At 39.1% G+C, this 19,887-nt stretch overlaps 1 protein-coding gene across 3 annotated transcripts in view; it reads left to right on the top strand.

The window, feature by feature from the left end:
- FAM120A (family with sequence similarity 120A) overlaps positions 1 to 19,887 on the top strand; it is a 53,312-nt gene that overhangs the window by 15,269 nt on the left and 18,156 nt on the right. For 2 of the 3 annotated variants that reach the window (XM_014951531.1, XM_014951533.1), the window contains exons 4-11: positions 4,456 to 4,584; positions 5,102 to 5,198; positions 6,196 to 6,296; positions 6,586 to 6,869; positions 8,255 to 8,342; positions 11,330 to 11,554; positions 13,969 to 14,143; positions 19,514 to 19,763. In XM_014951531.1, coding sequence (XP_014807017.1) covers positions 4,456 to 4,584; positions 5,102 to 5,198; positions 6,196 to 6,296; positions 6,586 to 6,869; positions 8,255 to 8,342; positions 11,330 to 11,554; positions 13,969 to 14,143; positions 19,514 to 19,763 — 1,349 coding nt within the window. The remainder of the gene's footprint in view (positions 1 to 4,455; positions 4,585 to 5,101; positions 5,199 to 6,195; positions 6,297 to 6,585; positions 6,870 to 8,254; positions 8,343 to 11,329; positions 11,555 to 13,968; positions 14,144 to 19,513; positions 19,764 to 19,887) is intronic. The other variant, XM_014951532.1, reaches the window with a different exon arrangement.

Here is a 19,887-nt window from a genome sequence, read left to right as displayed (position 1 = left end):
CCCACTGGGAAAAACGTTTTCCCGTGTGTATGGTCTGAACCCATCTTGTTTCAGGATACATCTGTTGTCTCTTGCCCTTCCCCAGTGCACCACTGTGAAGAGCCTTGCTCCATGTGCGTGGTAACCTTCCTGCAAGTATTGGGAGGCTGCTGTTGGGTATCTCCAAAGCCTTGCCTGAATTCAGCCAGGCTGAATAAGCCCCATTCCCTCAACCTATTCTCACAGAGCAAGTGATCCAACTCCTTAACCATCTTGCTGGCCTTCTGCAGAACCAGCTCAATGTTCTTGATGTCTTGCCTTGAGCCCAAAACCGAGTGCCATGCTGTGGAGGTGGTCTAACAAGCGCTGAGGAGCAAGATCCCTTGATCTGCTGGTTGTGCTCCTGCTCCACAGCCCAGGGTGCAGCCGGCCTTCTGCTGCCATGACACCCTGCTGGCTTGTGTCCCTGTTGCTCTCTTGCAAGAGCCCCGGGTCCCTTTTGGCACAGCTCGAGCCTGTGGAGTAGCCAGGGGTTATTTTTGCCTAGGTGCAAGACTTTGCTTTTGTAATTGTTGAATTTCTTTAATTGTTGGCACCTTCCTGCAGCTCGTCCAAGTCTTTTTGGAGGGCAGCCTACCTCTTGAGTTGGTGACGGTGTGCAGGGTTGTCACCTAGGTTGTCTCACATGAAGCCTGTCGTATCACATCTTTGGCTTGTATTTCTGCTCTCCCCTTTTCTTTCTCACATCATTTTTGTTCCTCTGTTTCCATTTGGGTTTCTCAGAGCCCTGTGTGTATAAATTATTAGCACATGATCTCCATGTTGGGTGCATTTCTGTTACTATCAAGACATCAGCAGCAGAAAGAGGTCAGTTTCCCAACCAGAATGGAGAGAGGAGAAAGAAATGCTAATTGAATAACCCTCTCTTCAGGAAAAAACTGAGCTTTGCTGATTTGAGAGGATTTTAAGTCATCCAGGGAACTTCTTGCCTCTTCAGAAAGGTTGTCATTAGATCAGATGTGTGACAAGCTCGTAAGATTAAATGTTTCTAACCTTCAAAGGCTGAGACAAGATCAAAATGGTTTGGATGTGCTCTCTAATCGAAAATACTAGACAAAAATAACAAAACCCAGGCAATTTTTTGGACTATTCTTCATATCTTCAGCCTTTTTTCTCACCAGTGGAAAAAAAAAATGTTGACGTGTGTCATCTCACAGTAGCTGGATGTTCGAGGTCTCTTTTTTAAATGGTTTGAAAATAAAACTCAACTGATTATCTGTTTCCAGCAGGCACAACAGTAAATACTGGTACTTCTGTTGATTAGCTTTTAGAGGCTGCGTTTCCTGGAGAGAGCAAGCAAGTGGAGTTGTCCCAGAATTGGGGAGCTTTTCCCAAGTGTAGTTTAGGTACCTTCCATAGTATCCTAATAATCATCCCGTGGAGTTATGCATACGTGAGTCTGTTCTCTTTCAGTGAAGCATTTCTGCAAAATTATTTTGTCAAAACCAAGACATTTTTATCTCATAGCTTCTGGGCTTGTAATGTTGCTCTCTGCTGCATTTTGACAAATACCTGCATAGAATTAATTTCCTTTCCCCACTTAATCTTTTCGGAGTGCATTAAAAAAAATAGCTTCTAGCAAGAAATCTCTTACAATGAGAAACTGGTAAAATATGAAGCTGATTTTGCTCTGAAACGGTTTGCGTGCAACTAAGTTTGAACTCTGAACAGGTTTTCTCTAACTTTTGTTGTTAAGTCTTAATTTTTTCCATTCCTAACACTTAGCAAGACTTAGCCTGTATTTTAATGGACACAGTATTAGAAATATTATTTACAATCCAATAACAAATCTACAATTTTGGATTTCTGGAAAGTTCTAAAATGAGTAGAAATCTTTTTTCTTTAGTAACAGGAAAGTACCTCTTATTTCTTTACTTCTCCTTTATGGTTTCTGTGTAGGTCATGACATTTTAAAGTTTTGTGGGGGCTCTCACATCCGGACTGGCTGGCTCTGAAACAGAATAAAAGAAAATAAAGTCCAAATTTCTGAAACGTCTCTACATCTGTGCATAATTTGAGAAGGTCTCACTTCAGGAATTAAGAACATGCTCCCATGAGGTCTTTAGGCTGCTTGTTTAAAAGCAGCTGACCTGGGGGCGATGTGCATTGTAAGCCCTTAACGTGTCTCACTTGAGCTTTATACTTGTAGGATCTGAGTTGAATATTAGTGCTAAAGTGATGGGATGGCTTCTCTTGATGCTGACTGCTCAGGATTTATTAAATATTGCTATCTGGGAGATCACACAAAACAAATGATAGACTGCTTACGCTTTTCACTGAATTTTAAAGCAGAGATTGCAGAAACATTTAAATAAGTAGTAACACAGGGCTTCTCCCAGGGACTCTGCTGAGAGCACATCTAAGGTGACATGGCCATGGTAGGATTCAGCCGCTTTAGAGATGTATAATTGTTACAAATAAAATGGTAGCTGTTCGGAAAACAACTTAGATTACCAGTGAGAAGAAAGTCTATTGCTTCAGCTTGCAGTGGGGCACAAAATTTTATCACCAATATTTGTGACTGTGAGCTCACAGAGGAATGTGAGCTACTTTAGTATTGTTGTGTATATATTCAGAATGCACTCTCTCTGAAATAGAAATAATTACCATACCACTGACTGCACTAAACAGAACTGTTCTTAATTTAGACTTATAAAACGTGGAGCTCATCTCTGGTAGAAAATGGTCATGTAGAGTGAACATTTGTCCTGACGTGTAAAAAAGTAATACATTAGGAGAAGGAAATGCATAAAAACAGGAATCTGGGCAAAAATTCCTTAGTCTAGATATGAAGAAGTCAAACAAAGTCAGGAAAGAAAAAAATTTCATATGGTAGACTCCATATAAAGTAGAAAAGGGCTCTGATACAGGTTTCAAAGTTGCTAAAATAAAACTAATGAAGTGTTAATCAGAATTTTGCATAAACATTTCTATCAAGGCTGAATTGCAGTATTTTCTGGTAAAGTATGATACCTCTGTGTAGAAACCAAATATATAAAGATTTTTCACATTTTCCCATGTCTTAAAAAATAGAACTGTTAAATAATAATGATCTCCCAAGTTTTGAATCACTGAACTTAGCAAATGGGCAAATTAAAATATGTTAAAAGCAAAAATCCTCGCTGTCTCCTGACTGTCCAGTTCCTTTCTCCATGCGGATACAAAAAGGGATCGGGCCAAAGAACTAGGGGCTTTGGACATCTTCCTGCAGAGTTCTTCAGCTCTTTCTTACTGCAGTGAGACCTCTTGTGCTACATACTCCGAAGTGATTCTTGTCTTTTCAAACCCACAGCGTGAGTCAGTGACCAGCAAATCGATGGGAATTTGTCCTTTTCCTAAGATCTTGAATAGACTGTACCATGGACCCTGATTTGTAAATAAAAATCTATGGTCTCTATGGGCTCAGGTCATAAGCTCGAGGGAAGTTTTTAGTGTGCATTTAAGGCCATGTTTCTCATCCATTCCAAATAGGTGGTGAATATGGGAGATTAGACAAAGCTGTTACTGGATGGTAGAACATAGGTTTTTTTAATGCCAGAATATCAGAAATGTTTTATCAGTGGAATTAGCTTAAGAATTTCCTGTGTCTCCAAAAAGAGTAACCAGCACTGTCACCATGTGGATATTGAAATTCTTGAAAGTGTGCTCACATTGGAGTGACAACAGAAATCATACATCATTCTTTGTCAATGTATAACATAAAAGAAATAAAAATAATTCCTTGCCTGAAATGTTATATATGATGTGAAACTGTATGAGTATATTCTGCTACAGATAATGAAATAGACAAAAATTGAAAACACTATTTACTAAACTAAATAATGTTCAAATAGTGGTTTTTAGACCAATTTCTGTAGAATCTTGAAAATTACTTTCCTTGAGATATTCCTTTCCTCCATTTGTTTTTCACATCCTTCCTTTCCTGTGTACATGGGAATCTTCTGGTTGCCAGTGGATCTGTTTCATTAATTCTGATAGCACTTCACATTCAGAATATTAACTGTGTCAAGATAAATTATTTTCTGGCATATATATATATATATAAAAAATGGATGTATCCACATCAGGTGTATCATTCTGCACTACAGGAAATGACAAACTAGAAAGCAGTAAAATACTTAGCATTGTTGACCTTGTTTGTTGTTGGAGCTGATAGTTAACCAGGAAATATTTACATAAAGGTGAGGTTTCACATATATATTAATATACCATAGATGGAAAATATCTGAGTCACTCTTGAAGGTGAAGTCGTGAAAACAAGGTGGAAGGCCGTGAAATATTTAGATACTAAATCTGGCAACGTGGAATTTGTTGAATATACTTACAATAACTAAAGAGTTTAACTCTCTGCTGTGTAACTGAAGCTTTTTGGGCTGTCCTGTTGTTTCACACAGGTGTGTGTGTCTGTTTGCACAGGTACGTGCTCACCAGTTAGTTTTACCACCTTGTGACGTAGTGATCAAAGCCGTAGCTGACTACGTCCGCAATATTCAGGACACCGCTGATTTGGATGCCATAGCAAAAGATGTTTTTCAACATTCGCAGGTAAAGTATAAAGCAAAATATTGTTTTGTTTGCTTTGTGTGTGTTGTTTTTTTTTTTTTAAACCAATAGTGCTATATGTTTGTGTTGAAGAATTGTATTCTATAAAAATAGTGTTGCATCAGTTGGTAATCAGAACGGTTGATATAGGCAGTGTTGTATATACCTTAATTTCACTTCCCTCACTTTCCAAAGGTAAAAACACTGCATTTACCCTCAGTGCTTTGAAGTTAAATTCTTGAATTTTGTAGCGTGGCTTTGTGTACTGTCATTGAGAATCAGTGGCACATGAAGATGGTGTTTTCAAACTTTATCCTTCCGTGGATTGACATATTTCTTGTGCTGGAGTAGAGCTATAGTCCTCAGGCGTTGTCAGTGTTAATTCTGTATGTGATACAATATACATAAAGTACTTTACAGTACAGTGACCTATAGGTGTAGAGTGCTGACCTACAGATTTGCTACCTGCCTAGATTTGCTCCTGACAGATATTTTTTTTTTTTCCCCCTCATTATTTTAGTCTAGAACAGATGACAAAGTTACTCGATTTAAGCGAGCAGTTGCTTATTACTCAGCAACTAATAAACCTATGCCATTTCATCCACCACATTACCTAGGTAAGTGATTAAAGAAATAAGGCTTTTCATTTTAACTGAGACCTGGGATAATCCTAAATCAGAATTAGTATTGTTAGCAGGATGTTACAAAAATGTTTATATTCTCTGGCAATTTTCACTGTCCTTTGAATACAGGGTTTCAGAAGAAGGTTTTCACAGGATCTGCGCAGAGGTTGTGTTTTTCCCCCAAAAGAGAACAGCCGGCACTGATTTTTCCTCACCGCTATTGCTGTGTTGGTTCCAGCGTTAGGACACCTGAGAGTAGGGAGCTGTAAAACAATCATAAAACGTATTTCCTGTTTCTCACTGGACTTATTGGACCTGTTTTAGAAATCCCTTTATAATCTTTGATTTTTTTGATGTCATAAATACCTGCTTAAATTGCAGCCACAAATTGTTTGGGCATTGCAGATTATTCTCAAGGCTTACCATTAACTGTACAATCACAGGATTTCCTGCACCTACCTCATTCTTAACACTAACACATAATTTGAGCTGAAATTTTCTGAGGATTTCCAGTTACCATACAAACAGAGATTTTTCCTTCCCTTTTTTTGGAGGTATCTGTATTTATATTCAAAGACCCACATTTGACCTCTGGGTCAAACATTCAAATGACAGAAAGTGCCAGCATTTTGTGTTAGTGCGACATGGGTTTTGCCAGTTTCTTCATTGTGACATCTCTTGGGCTTTTATTTCTTTAAGCTTCCTTTGACTCCCAGGTAGAATAAAAATGTGCAGTAAGGAGAGATACAAGAAAGTGAGAGAAGGAAAATCAGCTTCACAACCTACGAAGTATTTTTATTAAAAGGCAAAAATGAATGTAACTGACTTAAAGGCAGACTAGAAAACAGTAATGCGAACAGACAAGAATAAGTAAGCCATAGAAGCAAAAGGATAGAAAGGGCAACATTTGTGTCAGATAATGAGTGTTTTCATGAGTGTTTGGGTTTTTCCTTTTTTTTTTTTTTTTTCCCCCTCCCCGTTTGCGATGCAGCAGCCAGACCCAATCAGTTTGGTATGCCGGGGATAGTGCCACCGTATGTTCCTTCTCAGATGCTTAACATTCCACAGACCTCACTACAAGCAAAACCTGTGGTAAGTAGAGCCCTCTGCCCTTCTACTTGGGAGAAACCTCCTGCGCTCATCACATTAAAATCCAGGTGGGAAAGGGATTGTTAACTTTTTTAGCGTGGGCGCTCATGAATAAGTCTGAGGGAGCTATAGTGATGCCACAGACTCTGGTAGAACAATTTTTATGGGTGTCCAAAATGGCTGAGATTTAACGTGTACATTTTGGAAAATGCCACTTGATTAAATAATGTATTTTGTTTTTAAAGAAAAGCCTTTTTCTTACTTTCACTTAAGAAAGATGACTTTATTGTAGGCCCAGCAGATGTCCAACCAGGGTGGGGCTCAAGGGCAGGGCCCATACCCATATAGTCTCTCTGAGCCAGCCATCACCCTGGAAACAGGTGGAAAAAGTCTTTCTGAGCAGAACAACTACAGTAACATTCCTCATGAAGGAAAACACACGCCATTGTACGAACGATCTTCTCCAATAAATCCAGCTCAGAGTGGGAGCCCTAATCATGTGGATTCAACCTATTTTCCTGCCTCGTCTACATCTTCGTCCTCCGACAATGATGAAGGCAATGGAGGTGCAGTGAAGTAAGTTTTTCCCGACAATGTTTTCTTACTTGGCTTCTGTTAAAATAAATTTATTTTCAAAATCATTCACTGATACCCTGAAAGGTAAAAATCTGAATATTAGTGGTATGATAGACCTTCAGAAAATAGTTTTAGGTCACTCTGACTGCAAACACATCCATGGTTGACTCTATAGTCGCTTTGTTCCTTAACAAGCAGAAATCCAAAACCAAATAATGTTGGGTGTTTTTCCACTTCTGCCCTTATGTTTTAATGAAAGGAAGAGAGAGTGAGATTTTGGTAAATGTCATAAAGCCTTTGAGTTCTTTACTTTGTATAAAAGAAATATTCCTGCTTTGTAGCATAATTCATTAAAATATCCGTAGCTAAAAACTTTGAAACTGAACTGAATGTGTAGTGTTTACGCTTGTCACATTTAGGGATAATGTGGCTTTGCGAAGAAATGGGGTGTGAATGTCAGAAATTCAGCATTTAGGAGAGGGACTGCCAAGCCCTCATGGCCAGGCTGTGCGTGGAACAGAGCAGTGGAATTGGGTTTGCTCTCTTCTGCTAACGCGCCTTGGTCACCGCACAAGTATTTCTGACTTCCACTAGATCGAGTGTCTCTCCTTGGCAATCGAGTTGTGCAGACTTTCATTTAATTACTGCTTGCTGACCTACAAAAAGGACATTTGAACAGAGGCAGTTTGTGTTTACCTTTGTCTCCTTGGGCGTAGTGCGAGAGTCTCAGCTCGGTGCCTTAGCGGGGCTGTGATTGCCTCAAAGTCTGGGGTTGTGTGTACTGATATAAGTATGTTACTACTGGGTATTACGTTCCGAATGTGTCTACAATTATGCATGATGTTGTGGACTTTGCTTTTTTATGCAGTCTATCAACTTTAAATATTATCACGTGTCTTGCTTAGTAAATCAAGTAAGTTTGTGTGGCTTCCATGCAGTGTAGCATTGGAAACATACCTGCTTTAGAAAAAAAAACAGTATTTTCAGCATTTTTGATAGAGGTTATGCATTTTATAAATTTTATAAATTCAGAAACTGAAATCTAGACAGTGTCATTTATATCACAGTTTGTAGAAATAGTTTTCTAATCAAGGGAAATTACTTGGCATAGTGACAAATATTTAAGTTTAATGAAGAGTGTTTCCTGCATGAACATTGTAATATATGGCTTTTAAATACAATCCAAATGTTGACATAGCGTAAATTAATAAATGTCAGTATTAAAGTATCTTCAAGACTCCTGCAAATTGACATTTCCAATACATAGCATCCCTTAAAATCAGTCTCTGGCCCATAGTTCTGGTAGCCAAAGTAGTCACCAAGGATTTATCCCATTGTATCTTAAACAGCACTTTAATACTGTGTTTTATCTTGTCATCCTTCAGCCATGTCAGTGGGAACAAAATAGGCTGGGAAAAAACAGGAACCCAGTCAGAAGGTCAAACGCGTGGAGAGCTGGGAGACCAAACAAAGGTAATTCCTCAAGTTCTAAACATCACAATGTATTCTTTTGTATTAAAACTTTACCGCAAACTCAGAGTAGTACTTTCAATATTGATCTGTAGTGTAAACTTTTACACATTTTTTTATGAAGAATGTTAAATAGAATGTCTTAGAAATTACTAGATATAAAATAGAAGAAAACCAATAAGCTTGTTTATTCCTTAGCCAACAATCTCGTCCTTAGATACTGCCACCCGTGTTTACAGTAGTGCGTTATTTGGATTTTTACGAAGGAGTGTAGCAGTCTGAGCGTCCCTGGGTTCAGAGTCCATGTCACAGAAACTCCAGTGTGGCAGGAGCAGCTCTAACACCCCTTTGGGTGTTGGCCACAGACCAGCGTGGCTGTATTCGCGCTCAGCTGAGGAGTGAAGTCCTTTATAACCACCTGGTAGGAATTTCGCATAATACATATTAAAGTAGCTCCATGGGACCAGTTAGAATGTATTACTGCTTAATTAAGTAAGGATGGGATAACTAAGCCCTTGATAAAGACTTAACATTATCCTATTAATTTTCTTCAAGATTTAACAGCGTTGTCAAATTAAGAGTATGATGGTCTGTATTCCACAATTGAGCTGTGTTTGAAAAGTTCGCTCAAAGCATTTGTACTTAATATCTCGGTGTCTTTGTGATGGAACTGTACCCCAACTGCTAATTATGTGTCCAAAAACCCCAATCACGAGTGAGTTACGCTGCAGACACACAGAACGTTTTCCCTGTACCTCTGGCATAGAAATTCCAGTAAACTTGGTTTTAAAATATCAAGCTGATGATTTCATCCATCAGTGGTTATTATTTTTGCAGACTACGCCCCGTACGATAACTGTAGCTGCCTGTGGATTAGTCACCATATGCAAATACTAATTTGACCTGTTACATTTTCTTCTCTGTATCCTGGTGGCAGCCCCGTGTCCTGCCAAGGAGGGGACCAGAGGTGCCTCCCCGGAGCGGGGCGATGGCCGGGGGGACATGTCGTCCTACACACGAGATTAGAGCTGTAGAAGCAGAGATTATACTGCCCAATTAGTGTAGGTGTGCAGTCCAACTTAAATGCATCCAATTTAATGTATAAATGCTGGTGAATTTTACTTGCCTATTTTATTTTTTTTTAATATCAAACCACTTCTTCAGCCTCCTGTAGCAAGAGAAGACAGTTGCATCTGTTGAGCATGACAGGGAGGATTGTGAGTATATTCTGTAGTCCTAGAGAGGTATACATTAATGATTAAAAACAAATAAATACTTCCTGAAGCTTTCAACTGAATGAGCCATGTGAATTTCTGAGGTAAAGTGCTGAAAATCCAGCCTAGATTGGACAGGCAGCAGCAATCTTGGCGCTCCTCTCACTTGATTTAACTGTCAAAATTCCTTGCTCGTAGTCGTCTCACTGCACAATTATACATGACAAAAGTATGCTCATCTTATTTGGGTGGATGTATATTACTAAAGAGAAAAAAAACACTTTAAGGTGTGGTAGTTCCTGAGCTTGGGTGTTGGAAGACAGCTGGAGTTGGGTGCAGGGGGAACTCTGGCAGTGCAAACAGGGAGAGCATTGCTGTCGTTTGGGGCTTTTGTCATCTTCCCTCTGTGCCCCCAGTACAGGGCAGGTCTGCTAAACCTCTCTGATAAAGAAAGACGTGATAATATAACATGGATTTAATAGTGCTGTGATACTTCATGTGCTTATAAAAATATTCTGTATTAGTATATTGTGTCAGAAGTGTTCTGGTTTACAGGTTTTACTCACTCTATATTTTCCTTTTTTTAAATAAAATGAAGTCGGTTTGCCAACTCTAATAAAATATTATCTCTCGGTAATGTCCTCTTTGATTGTGTGCTTAGAGTGTAATCTGAATATAACATTGCTCCTTTGATATTTTTCTATTTTTATTAATATACACCTTCCTACCAAAGGTTTTTGGAGATTGTGTGGGGTTTTTTATTTTGTTTTGACATGCAGGTTTGTATTTTTCCTAAGAACCTGAAGTGAAAAAGCTGCAGCTTTTTTATGTGACTTCTTCTGTGGGATTTCATTGCTTTGGCGATTTCTGTTTCAGCTTTGCTTTTAGAGTCCTATGAAGCGTGTCAAATTCTCTACACAAATTATGAAAATGCTCGTGCATGATGTATCCTCGAGTGAACAAATTAAAATTCAGTCTCAAGTTTTTAATATTATTGTCGTAGTTTATAGGCATGAAACTAGTATGAGCTCTTAAAGCGAACACAGCTTTCAGTTTTGAAGACAAGGAATTTTAGGAATGAACAACTCTACTTTTTGTGGCAGTATCTATGAGGGGTGCAACATAAACGCTTACAAAAGGCTCTTTCACTGGGACGTTTACAGTATATTTTTATGCGTCATGCTTTTCCTATAAATTTGTGAACTACGTTTCTAGAAATGGAATAAAATGCCACTTTAATCTAGCATTTACAAGGCTTTTGAGTCAGATACTATGTATTTTAAATGTCTTTAAATTGAACGATGTAGTATTTTTCTGCTTCATTTAGAAATGTAAACTGAGAGGGGATGTGTTAATGGATGTCCAGAGAAATGATGGACTTTGACTGTCAGTTAACCATTTAATTGGCAGTATCTTGGAAATACTTAGTTAAGAATCAGTCCCATTTTCAGTAAGAGGTCATCAGTCCCCTTTCTGCATTGTGCAATTAAAAATGGAAGAAAATAATAATTACTGTTGCTGTTAATAAGTTAAAGCTTTACCATATTTATTTTGGTAATGTGCTTCTGCTAGCAAACTATTGCTGAAAGCTTACATTTTCTGAAAATCTTTTAGCCAGCTTTGGATAATGTATTCTACGAACTGGTGCCAATTGATGTGAAGATGTACTATTTTCATTGCGGGTGAAGAAGGAAATGTGCTATGTCTCTTGGCTGATCTCCTGGTATGTTTCTGTACACGTTCAAAAAGCAGTTTATTTCCTCTGTTCTGTTGTAGGCAGAAGGTTCCTCTAGTGCTTCGTCAGGAAGTCAGGCAGCTGATGGCAAAGGGAACCAAACCAGTAACCCACAGATCCCGTGCCTGTTGTCAATGCCCACCAGAAACCACATGGATATTACTACCCCCCCATTACCTCCTGTAGCACCTGAAGTATTAAGAGTGGCAGAGCACAGGCACAAGAAGGGGTTAATGTATCCCTACATCTTTCATGTCCTAACCAAGGTATGACATTTAAAAATTATGTACTCTGAAATAATGATTCTGTAAATATAACTGCACTTACATTTCTGGCTAAAGAGTATCATAAATTTACATCCTTTTTCATTATTTGTCTTTGGGTCCATTTTTAGTGCTTCTAATGGTTCCCCCCCCCTGTTTTCTAAGCACTGATTTGGTCTGGTACATTGTTCCAATAAATATGACTGTAATCAGAAGTGTTTATTTACAAAATGAATCATTTCTCCTGAATGTGTGTAGATATTTTTATATCTCGTCCATATGTATATATGTCTCTGTGTGTGTGTATAGATGTGTGCGTGTGTCTGGTTGGGTTTTTTTAATATAGCATCCGTTTCCATCTGAAAAATTCTGCCTATGTGCTTTGGTGTTGGTGCCATGTCTTTTCTATTTTCAGTGTTCAAAAATACTTAAAATTGTTTTCCCTCACGATCTGATCCCCAGTAGCTGGCCCTGATAGAAATACAGCAGCTATGGGACATCCCTAATTTTGGATAATCCTAAAATGTAATTACAGATGAACTCTGTCTTAGTTTGGCAGAACATTTCTGATGGCTTGGGTTTTTTTGGTTTGGCTATTTTCTGTGCTAGCTTTCAGATCCCAGGTAAGCTGCAGACATTTTCACGCGGTGTCTGCTCAGTGTGTCCAGTAAAAATTACCTATTGGAATGGCCACATGAGGACACCTTGGAAGGCAGTGGGAGAACCTGTTTCAGCCTGGCTGGAGGCTGCCATGTGTGGAATCAGGAAGGAGCCAGAGCTTTGTGTTCCCACACAACTCTGTGTTCAACTTCATCTAGTCCCAAAAGACCTAAGTTCATTGTTCCTTCTAAGTGCAAACAGATGAGGCCCAGAATGAGACAACTTTAATCTCCTTCCTCTTTACTGTTCAAAACCCTTAGTACTGGTTCTCTTACATCAAGCCTATTCAATGTATTTGTACAGCATCTAGCAAAACTGCACTGGCCATGTTCCTGTTAACTTGTATTCATCTTAAAAATCCAGTTGAAGGCAATAAGGACGGTAGGTGGGGATCTGAAATCCATAAAAAAAAGTTTCTGCATCAAGCTTTGGATTTCCCATTTCCCATGTGTTTGGTTTGCACCACAGCTTGTATTGCTGTCATGTTCTTACACTTGCCTTCTTTACTGAAGAGAAGTGGGAAAGAATCAAAAGGCGTATGAAGGCTGTTGATACCAGTTCTGTTTCATACTTCACATTGCCAGATATTCTTAGTACATTTAAATACTACTTGATTTTTAATAACGTATCTCACAATGGGAAGAAATGAATTAAATGCCTGCATTTGAGAAATCCACTCACAACGGAGGAGAAAAGTCAAACTAGAGGTGGCTGCATCAAAAATCAATTGGTACTACTTGAGACTGGATGTTTTTCCCCATTTATCTGAAATTCTTTTTTTTTTGGTATGCCCAGGGAACCTGAAATATTCCATGGATATCCTGGAAGACAGCTTGTTGTGTAATTATGAGATTCTTTAGAAATAGGTACATAGAGGTGTTCCAGGTTGTGCTGCTGTTCTGTATAGAGACCTTTCAGACGTACTTATGCCTTTAAGTAGCATTGTCTGCATAAAACCTGACCTCATGTCATCGCTCCAAGATGTCACCTATGGTATTCGTTACTGGGACAGTTCAAAGGGTTTTTTTAAGTGAAAGTAGCAAAATGGAGCGCTTGTGTGTCAGTGTTGAAAATAAAGGCTGATATTCAAGAGCAATACAGTGAAGTCAGTCATTTTCCAAGAAAATCTTAGCATGGTTGGAGGCGCAAACACAGAAAACGTAGAATGTTTTGAGGATGTATGTTATATAAATTCAAAACCAACCTTACTGATGTATTTCCCAGTTACTGTTTTTTGACCAGGTCTTCTCACAAAGTTGTTTTTTTTACAGTTGGTCTCCAATACTGTTTGAAATCCTTGCACCAAAAAGTCAGGCTGGTGTTTTTAGACAGCATGGATATTTTAAAACTATATGAGCTTCAATTTGCTCTGTCTGTAAGCACATTACTGTGTTTTCCTGTAAGCACATTACTGTGTTTTCTTGTGTATTATTTCACTCTTCAAAGTGTTTATATTTGAAGATCAATATTTAGGTAATCCTCACCTGCAGATAGTCCAGCCAAAAAAAAAAAAGGTGTGTGATAGAGAAGAGAAAGAGGGGGCAGCTGGGATAACGGGAGCCTGGAGACTTACTGGAGGAAAGCAAGTAGATTGCAGGGTAATCCTCTGGCATTACCTTCATGAACACAAGATCCACATTACTGCTGAATCGCATTTTTCTTGACTAGATGAGATTTATTGCAGAGCTGGATTGAGTTACTAAATACTTCTGCTCACTGTAATGTGTCATATTTTTCTGCTTTCTTTCATGCAAAAGGGTGAAATCAAAATTGCCGTTTCTATAGAAGATGAAGCCAACAAAGACCTGCCTCCTGCTGCTCTCCTTTATAGGCCAGTTCGTCAGTATGTTTACGGAGTCCTGTTTAGTTTGGCAGAAAGCAGAAAGAAAACTGAAAGACTTGCTTTTAGAAAGAACAGACTTCCACCAGAATGTATGTACTGCAGAATCCATTCTTTATTTCTCTTCCCTTTGCTGTGTTTTCATATCCATTTGTACCGTGATTTGAATGAGAATAGGTACTAAGATTTCATCAGTGTAGCTAACGCTGGAGGAATTTGTGGCTTATTTGATCCATGGATAAGAGAAAAAGATGGAGTTAATTTGAAATTTTATTTCCTGTACTACTTTAAGAACTAGAAACATTACCATTTCTAAGCAAGCTCTGGGGTTTGTTTTAAAATGTACACTCGAGCTGTTGTCAGGCTTGTAGCAAGTTAATGTCACTTTGTCATGTAATTTTCAACATGTACGGAGAACTTGATTATTGGAAACTTCTGCATGTACGCATACAAATTTGCACACTTATTTAAAAAATGAGAGGTGCATATGTTTAACTTACCCTGTCTTCCCAGATGTCTAATTAAATGTACATCAGTGAAGTTTGCAAGTCCCCAGTATCTTCCAAGTATTGACATGTAAAAACTTGGTGGAAAATCCACAGAATTCAGGTGTGGTAGAAGTAAAGGTAGACCTGGCTGAAGACAGACTAAACTTCTGCAAACTGACTTGTCAGAAGAGCCTTTTGCTAGTTCATGGGGATGAATGTTAATCTTCACATTCACCTGGAAGTTGTGTTTTTAAGTCTTCTGCTTCCAAGTACTACTGTCGTTCCAGAAAACTCAGCCTCCTCATTCTGGAATGTTTTTCTTTTAATGAAATGCACACAAGGAAATGATTGAACTTTACAGTAGCATCTTAGAAAGGTTAAAGGAATGCGAAAGCATTAAGTGGATGGCAGTAGCACAAGTATTTATATAGAGGAGTCTGCTGTCACTAGACTAAATTTAAGAATCAGATATTCAGAATGTATGAAAGCATCATTCACAGTATTCACGTGCAAAAGGATAAAAATAAGAATTGGTTGTAAACTTTATGTTAATTCCCTTTTCTCTTTCCATTTCTAATTGTGATATGTTTTTGTATATTTGTAGTCAAGATGATAATCTTCCAGCCATGTTTAAAAACCTGTTTACCTCAGCCGGTTATTCTGTGGGAATTATTATTTATCCTGTTTGAACAGTTTCTCAGTACACGTACTGTCACAAACTTCTTAATTTTATAAACTCACCTAACATAATAGTATTTCAGGGTTATTTCAGGATTAAAATAGTGGTGTTATTTGCAGTATTCATTTATCCTCATTAGACTTCTGTCCTTAAAAGTGTGTAACAACGTTTGTAGTGGTGAAGTAACCAAGTGCTGAAGGTCTGCTGCAGTTTTCAGAATGTTTTTGGCTTGTAAACTTAGAATGTTCTCCGTAGGCTACTGGGAAAACTTGTGTAAGCTCTATTTTCATTTATACTGCTCTTCGGAGGTTTATTCTCACTGGAGGCTTAGAAGGCTACTGCTGACTTGGTTTAGTTACAGGAGCTCCAGCAAATCTTGCTGCAGGACACATTCAGCTACTGACCTACTTCTATCTTTGGACTGACCACACTCTTAAAAAAATGAACAAAATAAAATTGAATGACCAAAAGTTCGTTGCTTCACTGCAGGGCTGACAATGCTGGTAAAAAGGGCAGTGTTGCAGGAACATATTTATTTTGGTCACCTCTGACAAAATAGTGAGAATGGGGCAGGCTGTGCAAGATGCAGAAATAGAGTAGTGTCTTAAGTGGCAAGAGCAGATTTCTCAGATAATTAGTTGCGCTCATTGGCCCTTGCTGACTTTTCTGAGGACCCAGGCTATAATGAACTAGTGATGCTGATTCTCCTTCAGTGTCTTACATGTTTTTGCTGCTTTCAAAAATGAGTAAGTTATGAAACACAGTAATTAAGGGAAAATTTAAGAATTAAGAGACGTTAAGAGATTTAAGAAATTAATTTCTAAAGAAATGTATATTGTCCAGTAGAGAGGTAATAAATATATTAATATCTAAAATCCTGTCATCTTTGTTGTGCAAACCATAACACTGGCAACATAATAGTTGTGCCTGAGTAATGTGCAAGTATATTGCATGTGAGGGTTATAGGAGACAATGAAAAATACATAACAAACTGACACATCGGTATTATTGCTAAATATATAGACAGCAAAATAACAGATCTTTCATAAAATGGATGACTTTTGTCTTTTAAATCATTATTTTTACATAGTTGAAAAGCCAGTAAAACCCAACAGATCTGTTGAAAGATGTGGTCAGTGAGGTTCTTTGGTGATAATTGTCTGCTAATTAGTGCCTTTGCTGTTTGTGCCCTCATCTATGCTCCCAGGGAATGGGAAAAGCCGAATCACAAAGTTCTGGATGGTGCTTTTCCTGCCAAGGGCACAGGAGCTAGAAGCCCAGGGCCAGACCTGCTCTGCTTTGCAAGCTCTGGAATGGGTTGTTTCCCATGTTCTGATAAATACGTGTGTGTAGATGAAACCATCTGCCTTTGCCACTGTTGCACGCTTGTACAAGCTGTTTTAACTCCTGGTTGGATCCAAAGGCCTGTTATTTTAAGGCCAGCCACCTTGTGATGTCCTGTTTCCCAGCAAGGTGCCGTTTCTGCCAAAAAGGAGAGCTGTATCTTGGGCAGCAGCCCTTCTGCAAAATGGGACATGCTTAGCTCAAGCTGTGCTGGCAGTAAAGATTATAAGGTTAAAAATGAGGCTTGATTAATGGGCATTAGCTTCCTCATCCTCTAGTGGTATTAGGTACCACAAAACCTCACTGGAAAAAATGCAAATAAAATACAAAAACCAGCTGGTCTTTAGCAACAGGGGCTGTGCCAGAGAGCGTGAGCGGGCGGGATGCAGTTACTAATGACTGTAGAGCTGTAACGTCATCCACATGTCTGTCAAGCGGGTTACCCTAATGCAGATTGATGCTGACCCTTTTTACTGGGATTTACCTTAAAGTGTCAGTAGGGGGATGGTGGAAGCAGATGTCAATATACTGTGCGGTTGCTGAGGCTACTTAAATCTGCTCATCATCGGCAGGAGTAAGTTTAGTATGAAAAAAAATATAATTAGCACTGTGATGTTGTGGCTGGACACACTCTGATCCCAAGTGTTCGCTAGTGTAGACATTGCTTATGTCCCAGTGGAAGTCCTGGGAAGAGCACTCAGAAGGTTCCTATGAGGACAGATCCTCAGCAGCTGAGGAAGACAGTGGTTTTGGCAGCAGTCCCAGTACAGAGTTGTCCAAGGGGTAAGAAATGCCCTGGAGAGATAAGTGGATATGGGCAAGGCCTAGATTGACCTGTTACATTAAATGCTAAATTTGGTTGAATGGTGCTACAGTTCCTTGTCAACTGGCACAGCTGGAATTCCTCATCCCCATCAGTCAGAGGACACCATTTGCCAGGCCACCAGAGGGACCTTCACATTAAACCATTCTGCAAGAAGCCTGCTTACCTTTCCCATAAGAACCATTACTTGGCAAAATTTGGAAGCCAGGGTGCACCTCAGGTGTCCCCTAGAGGTGGCACGTTGCTGAAGATGGTCTTTTTTGAGAGCAAACTGAGGTACTGTTCCCATGGCTTCAATCTCTCAGGCTCCTGGAAGTTGTTATCCCCAGATTAAAAGCTTTGAACCAAATTTGAACATTGAAAAGTAGGATTGCAGGTAGAAGGCGTAGACATAAAATATTCCCTTATGTGAAATCTATGTGTAAGAAACACTTGCTGTTGTTGGAGGGGTTGTAGAAGCTAAGCTGTAGTCATCTAAGGGTACTTCAGCGTGATGTGCACGTGGAGTTTGTGTCTGCATCCAAACTGAGAAACTGAGTGCAGCAAGGAATATCACCTCCATTGGCAAAAGGAGGTTGAAGGAAAGAAAAGAAGAACTCCAAAACACAACTATTTTATGTCAGTTGTCCAGTTTAGAGTTTTTTGACTGCTAACATTAAACTGTTCTGTGCAGCCTCATTGGGTTTCCTCTCGGTTTGCTGAGAGCTAAGAAGCTTTGGTCCAAAAGTATCTCTTGCTTCTGCCACCTAAAGCAATTCAGTAAGTCTCTGAAAGCCTGCATGAACACAGCCTTTTATTTGTTCGTGTTTACTGTCCCAGGCCTAAAAAAGAGGTGACCACGGTTGTGAGAAGCTGTGCACAATAATGGTGCAGCTCTGCTGGCTGCTCAAGCCCAGCTTTTATAGCTTGGTGCTTTGTAAAAGCTGGTAGCAACCAAAATAGAACATGATTTTGTAGTGAGGCTACCAACTAAATATATCAGAATATTTATTTCCATTGCTGCGTGTTATCTTTGTAAAACTTACCCCGAGCTCCACGCAATGTAGCCTTAAGGCAGAGTAGTTTTATTCTGGAAAAGCCTGAGTGGGGTTTGCCTGCCCCAACTATAAAATTACTTGTAAGGCTGATGTGGGATTGCTGAAGGAGACTTTGGAGCTAGGGCGCCAGGAGCACTTTTTCCCCCAGGATCGAAGGGTTTCTAGCAAAAAGAGCAGGTCTGTGCTCCCGCCACCAGTCTCTGCGGGTCGTAATCTGAGGCTTCGCTAACGAGCTCCTCCAGCCTTTCCATGCTGTGTACCAGGGCTCGGAGCTAAGGGTGCAAACAGATTTTGAGCTGTGTCACACTTGGGGTCATTCCAAGGCCAAAGGTATCATTGCTCAGGCTTGAATTTGGTTGGTTTTTTGTTTGTTTTTTTTTATTAAAAAACTTCTGTTCTGGTTGCCTTCAAACATTAAAAAAAAGAGATGATTTAGCAGCAGTATAGACTTGAACAGTCTTTGTTTTGTTGTGGGTGAAAGGGAGCTTAGCAGGCACAGAAAAACTGACCTCTTAATAGAAAGCAGTACAGTGGATTGAAAGGTTTATGTTATGTTTTGTAAAATTTTTAGGCAAAAAAATCCCCCAAAACCACCCATATTTGAGATCTCCTTGCATTGCAGTCATTGAACAACTACAAACAACTATTATACTGATCAATATACTTACAAGTTTTAAATCACTGGGATCATATTGTTCTTAAAAGACGGAATATGAAATATATTTTTATTTATGTACTATTTTTACTTATATCACTGTAGGCTTTTGATCAATGATGCAGATATTTTAGGGGAAATTTCAAATTATGCTGTTCGCTTTAGATGAATATATGTAATTCCTTTATGTTGTATACTAATTTTAAAATATTAATGCGACATCCCTAGTGTCCACTTGGTCATGTGCACTTCATTTGTGATCACAACTGGAAGATGGTCCATACTGAGTTGGATTTGCCCATTTGGCGGTGTAATCCAGAATGTAATCGCAATCTCAAAGTGATGCTTTTTGTGTCAAAATCTCTTGCATGCGAAGTTTTAAATATATGCTGCTTTTTAACTGGGAATGTTTTCTTTCACCCGTTGCTGTTTGTAGTTTCACCGGTGATAATTAAAGAATGGGCTGCTTACAAAGGAAAATCCCCTCAGACCCCTGAGCTGGTGGAAGCACTTGCCTTCAGGGAATGGACCTGTCCTAATCTGAAGAAGCTGTGGCTGGGAAAAGCAGTAGAGGACAAGAACCGAAGAATGAGGGCGTTTTTGGCCTGTATGAGATCAGATACACCAGCAATGCTCAATCCAACTAATGTGCCCACTCATCTTATGGTGCTCTGTTGTGTGCTAAGGTCAGTCTTACCACAAGGGAAAACAGAATGAGGAAGGGTTTTACTGGGTAATTGCTCTGACATATTTAACTGTGTATTAAACTATAAGTACAGAAAATATGAATTTGCATTTGCAATGTCACAA

Source organism: Calidris pugnax, unplaced genomic scaffold (genome assembly GCF_001431845.1).
Source record: "Calidris pugnax isolate Ruff unplaced genomic scaffold, ASM143184v1 scaffold203, whole genome shotgun sequence".
Classification (NCBI taxonomy): Eukaryota; Metazoa; Chordata; class Aves; order Charadriiformes; family Scolopacidae; genus Calidris; species Calidris pugnax.
This window is presented reverse-complemented; position numbering and strand designations above follow the sequence as displayed.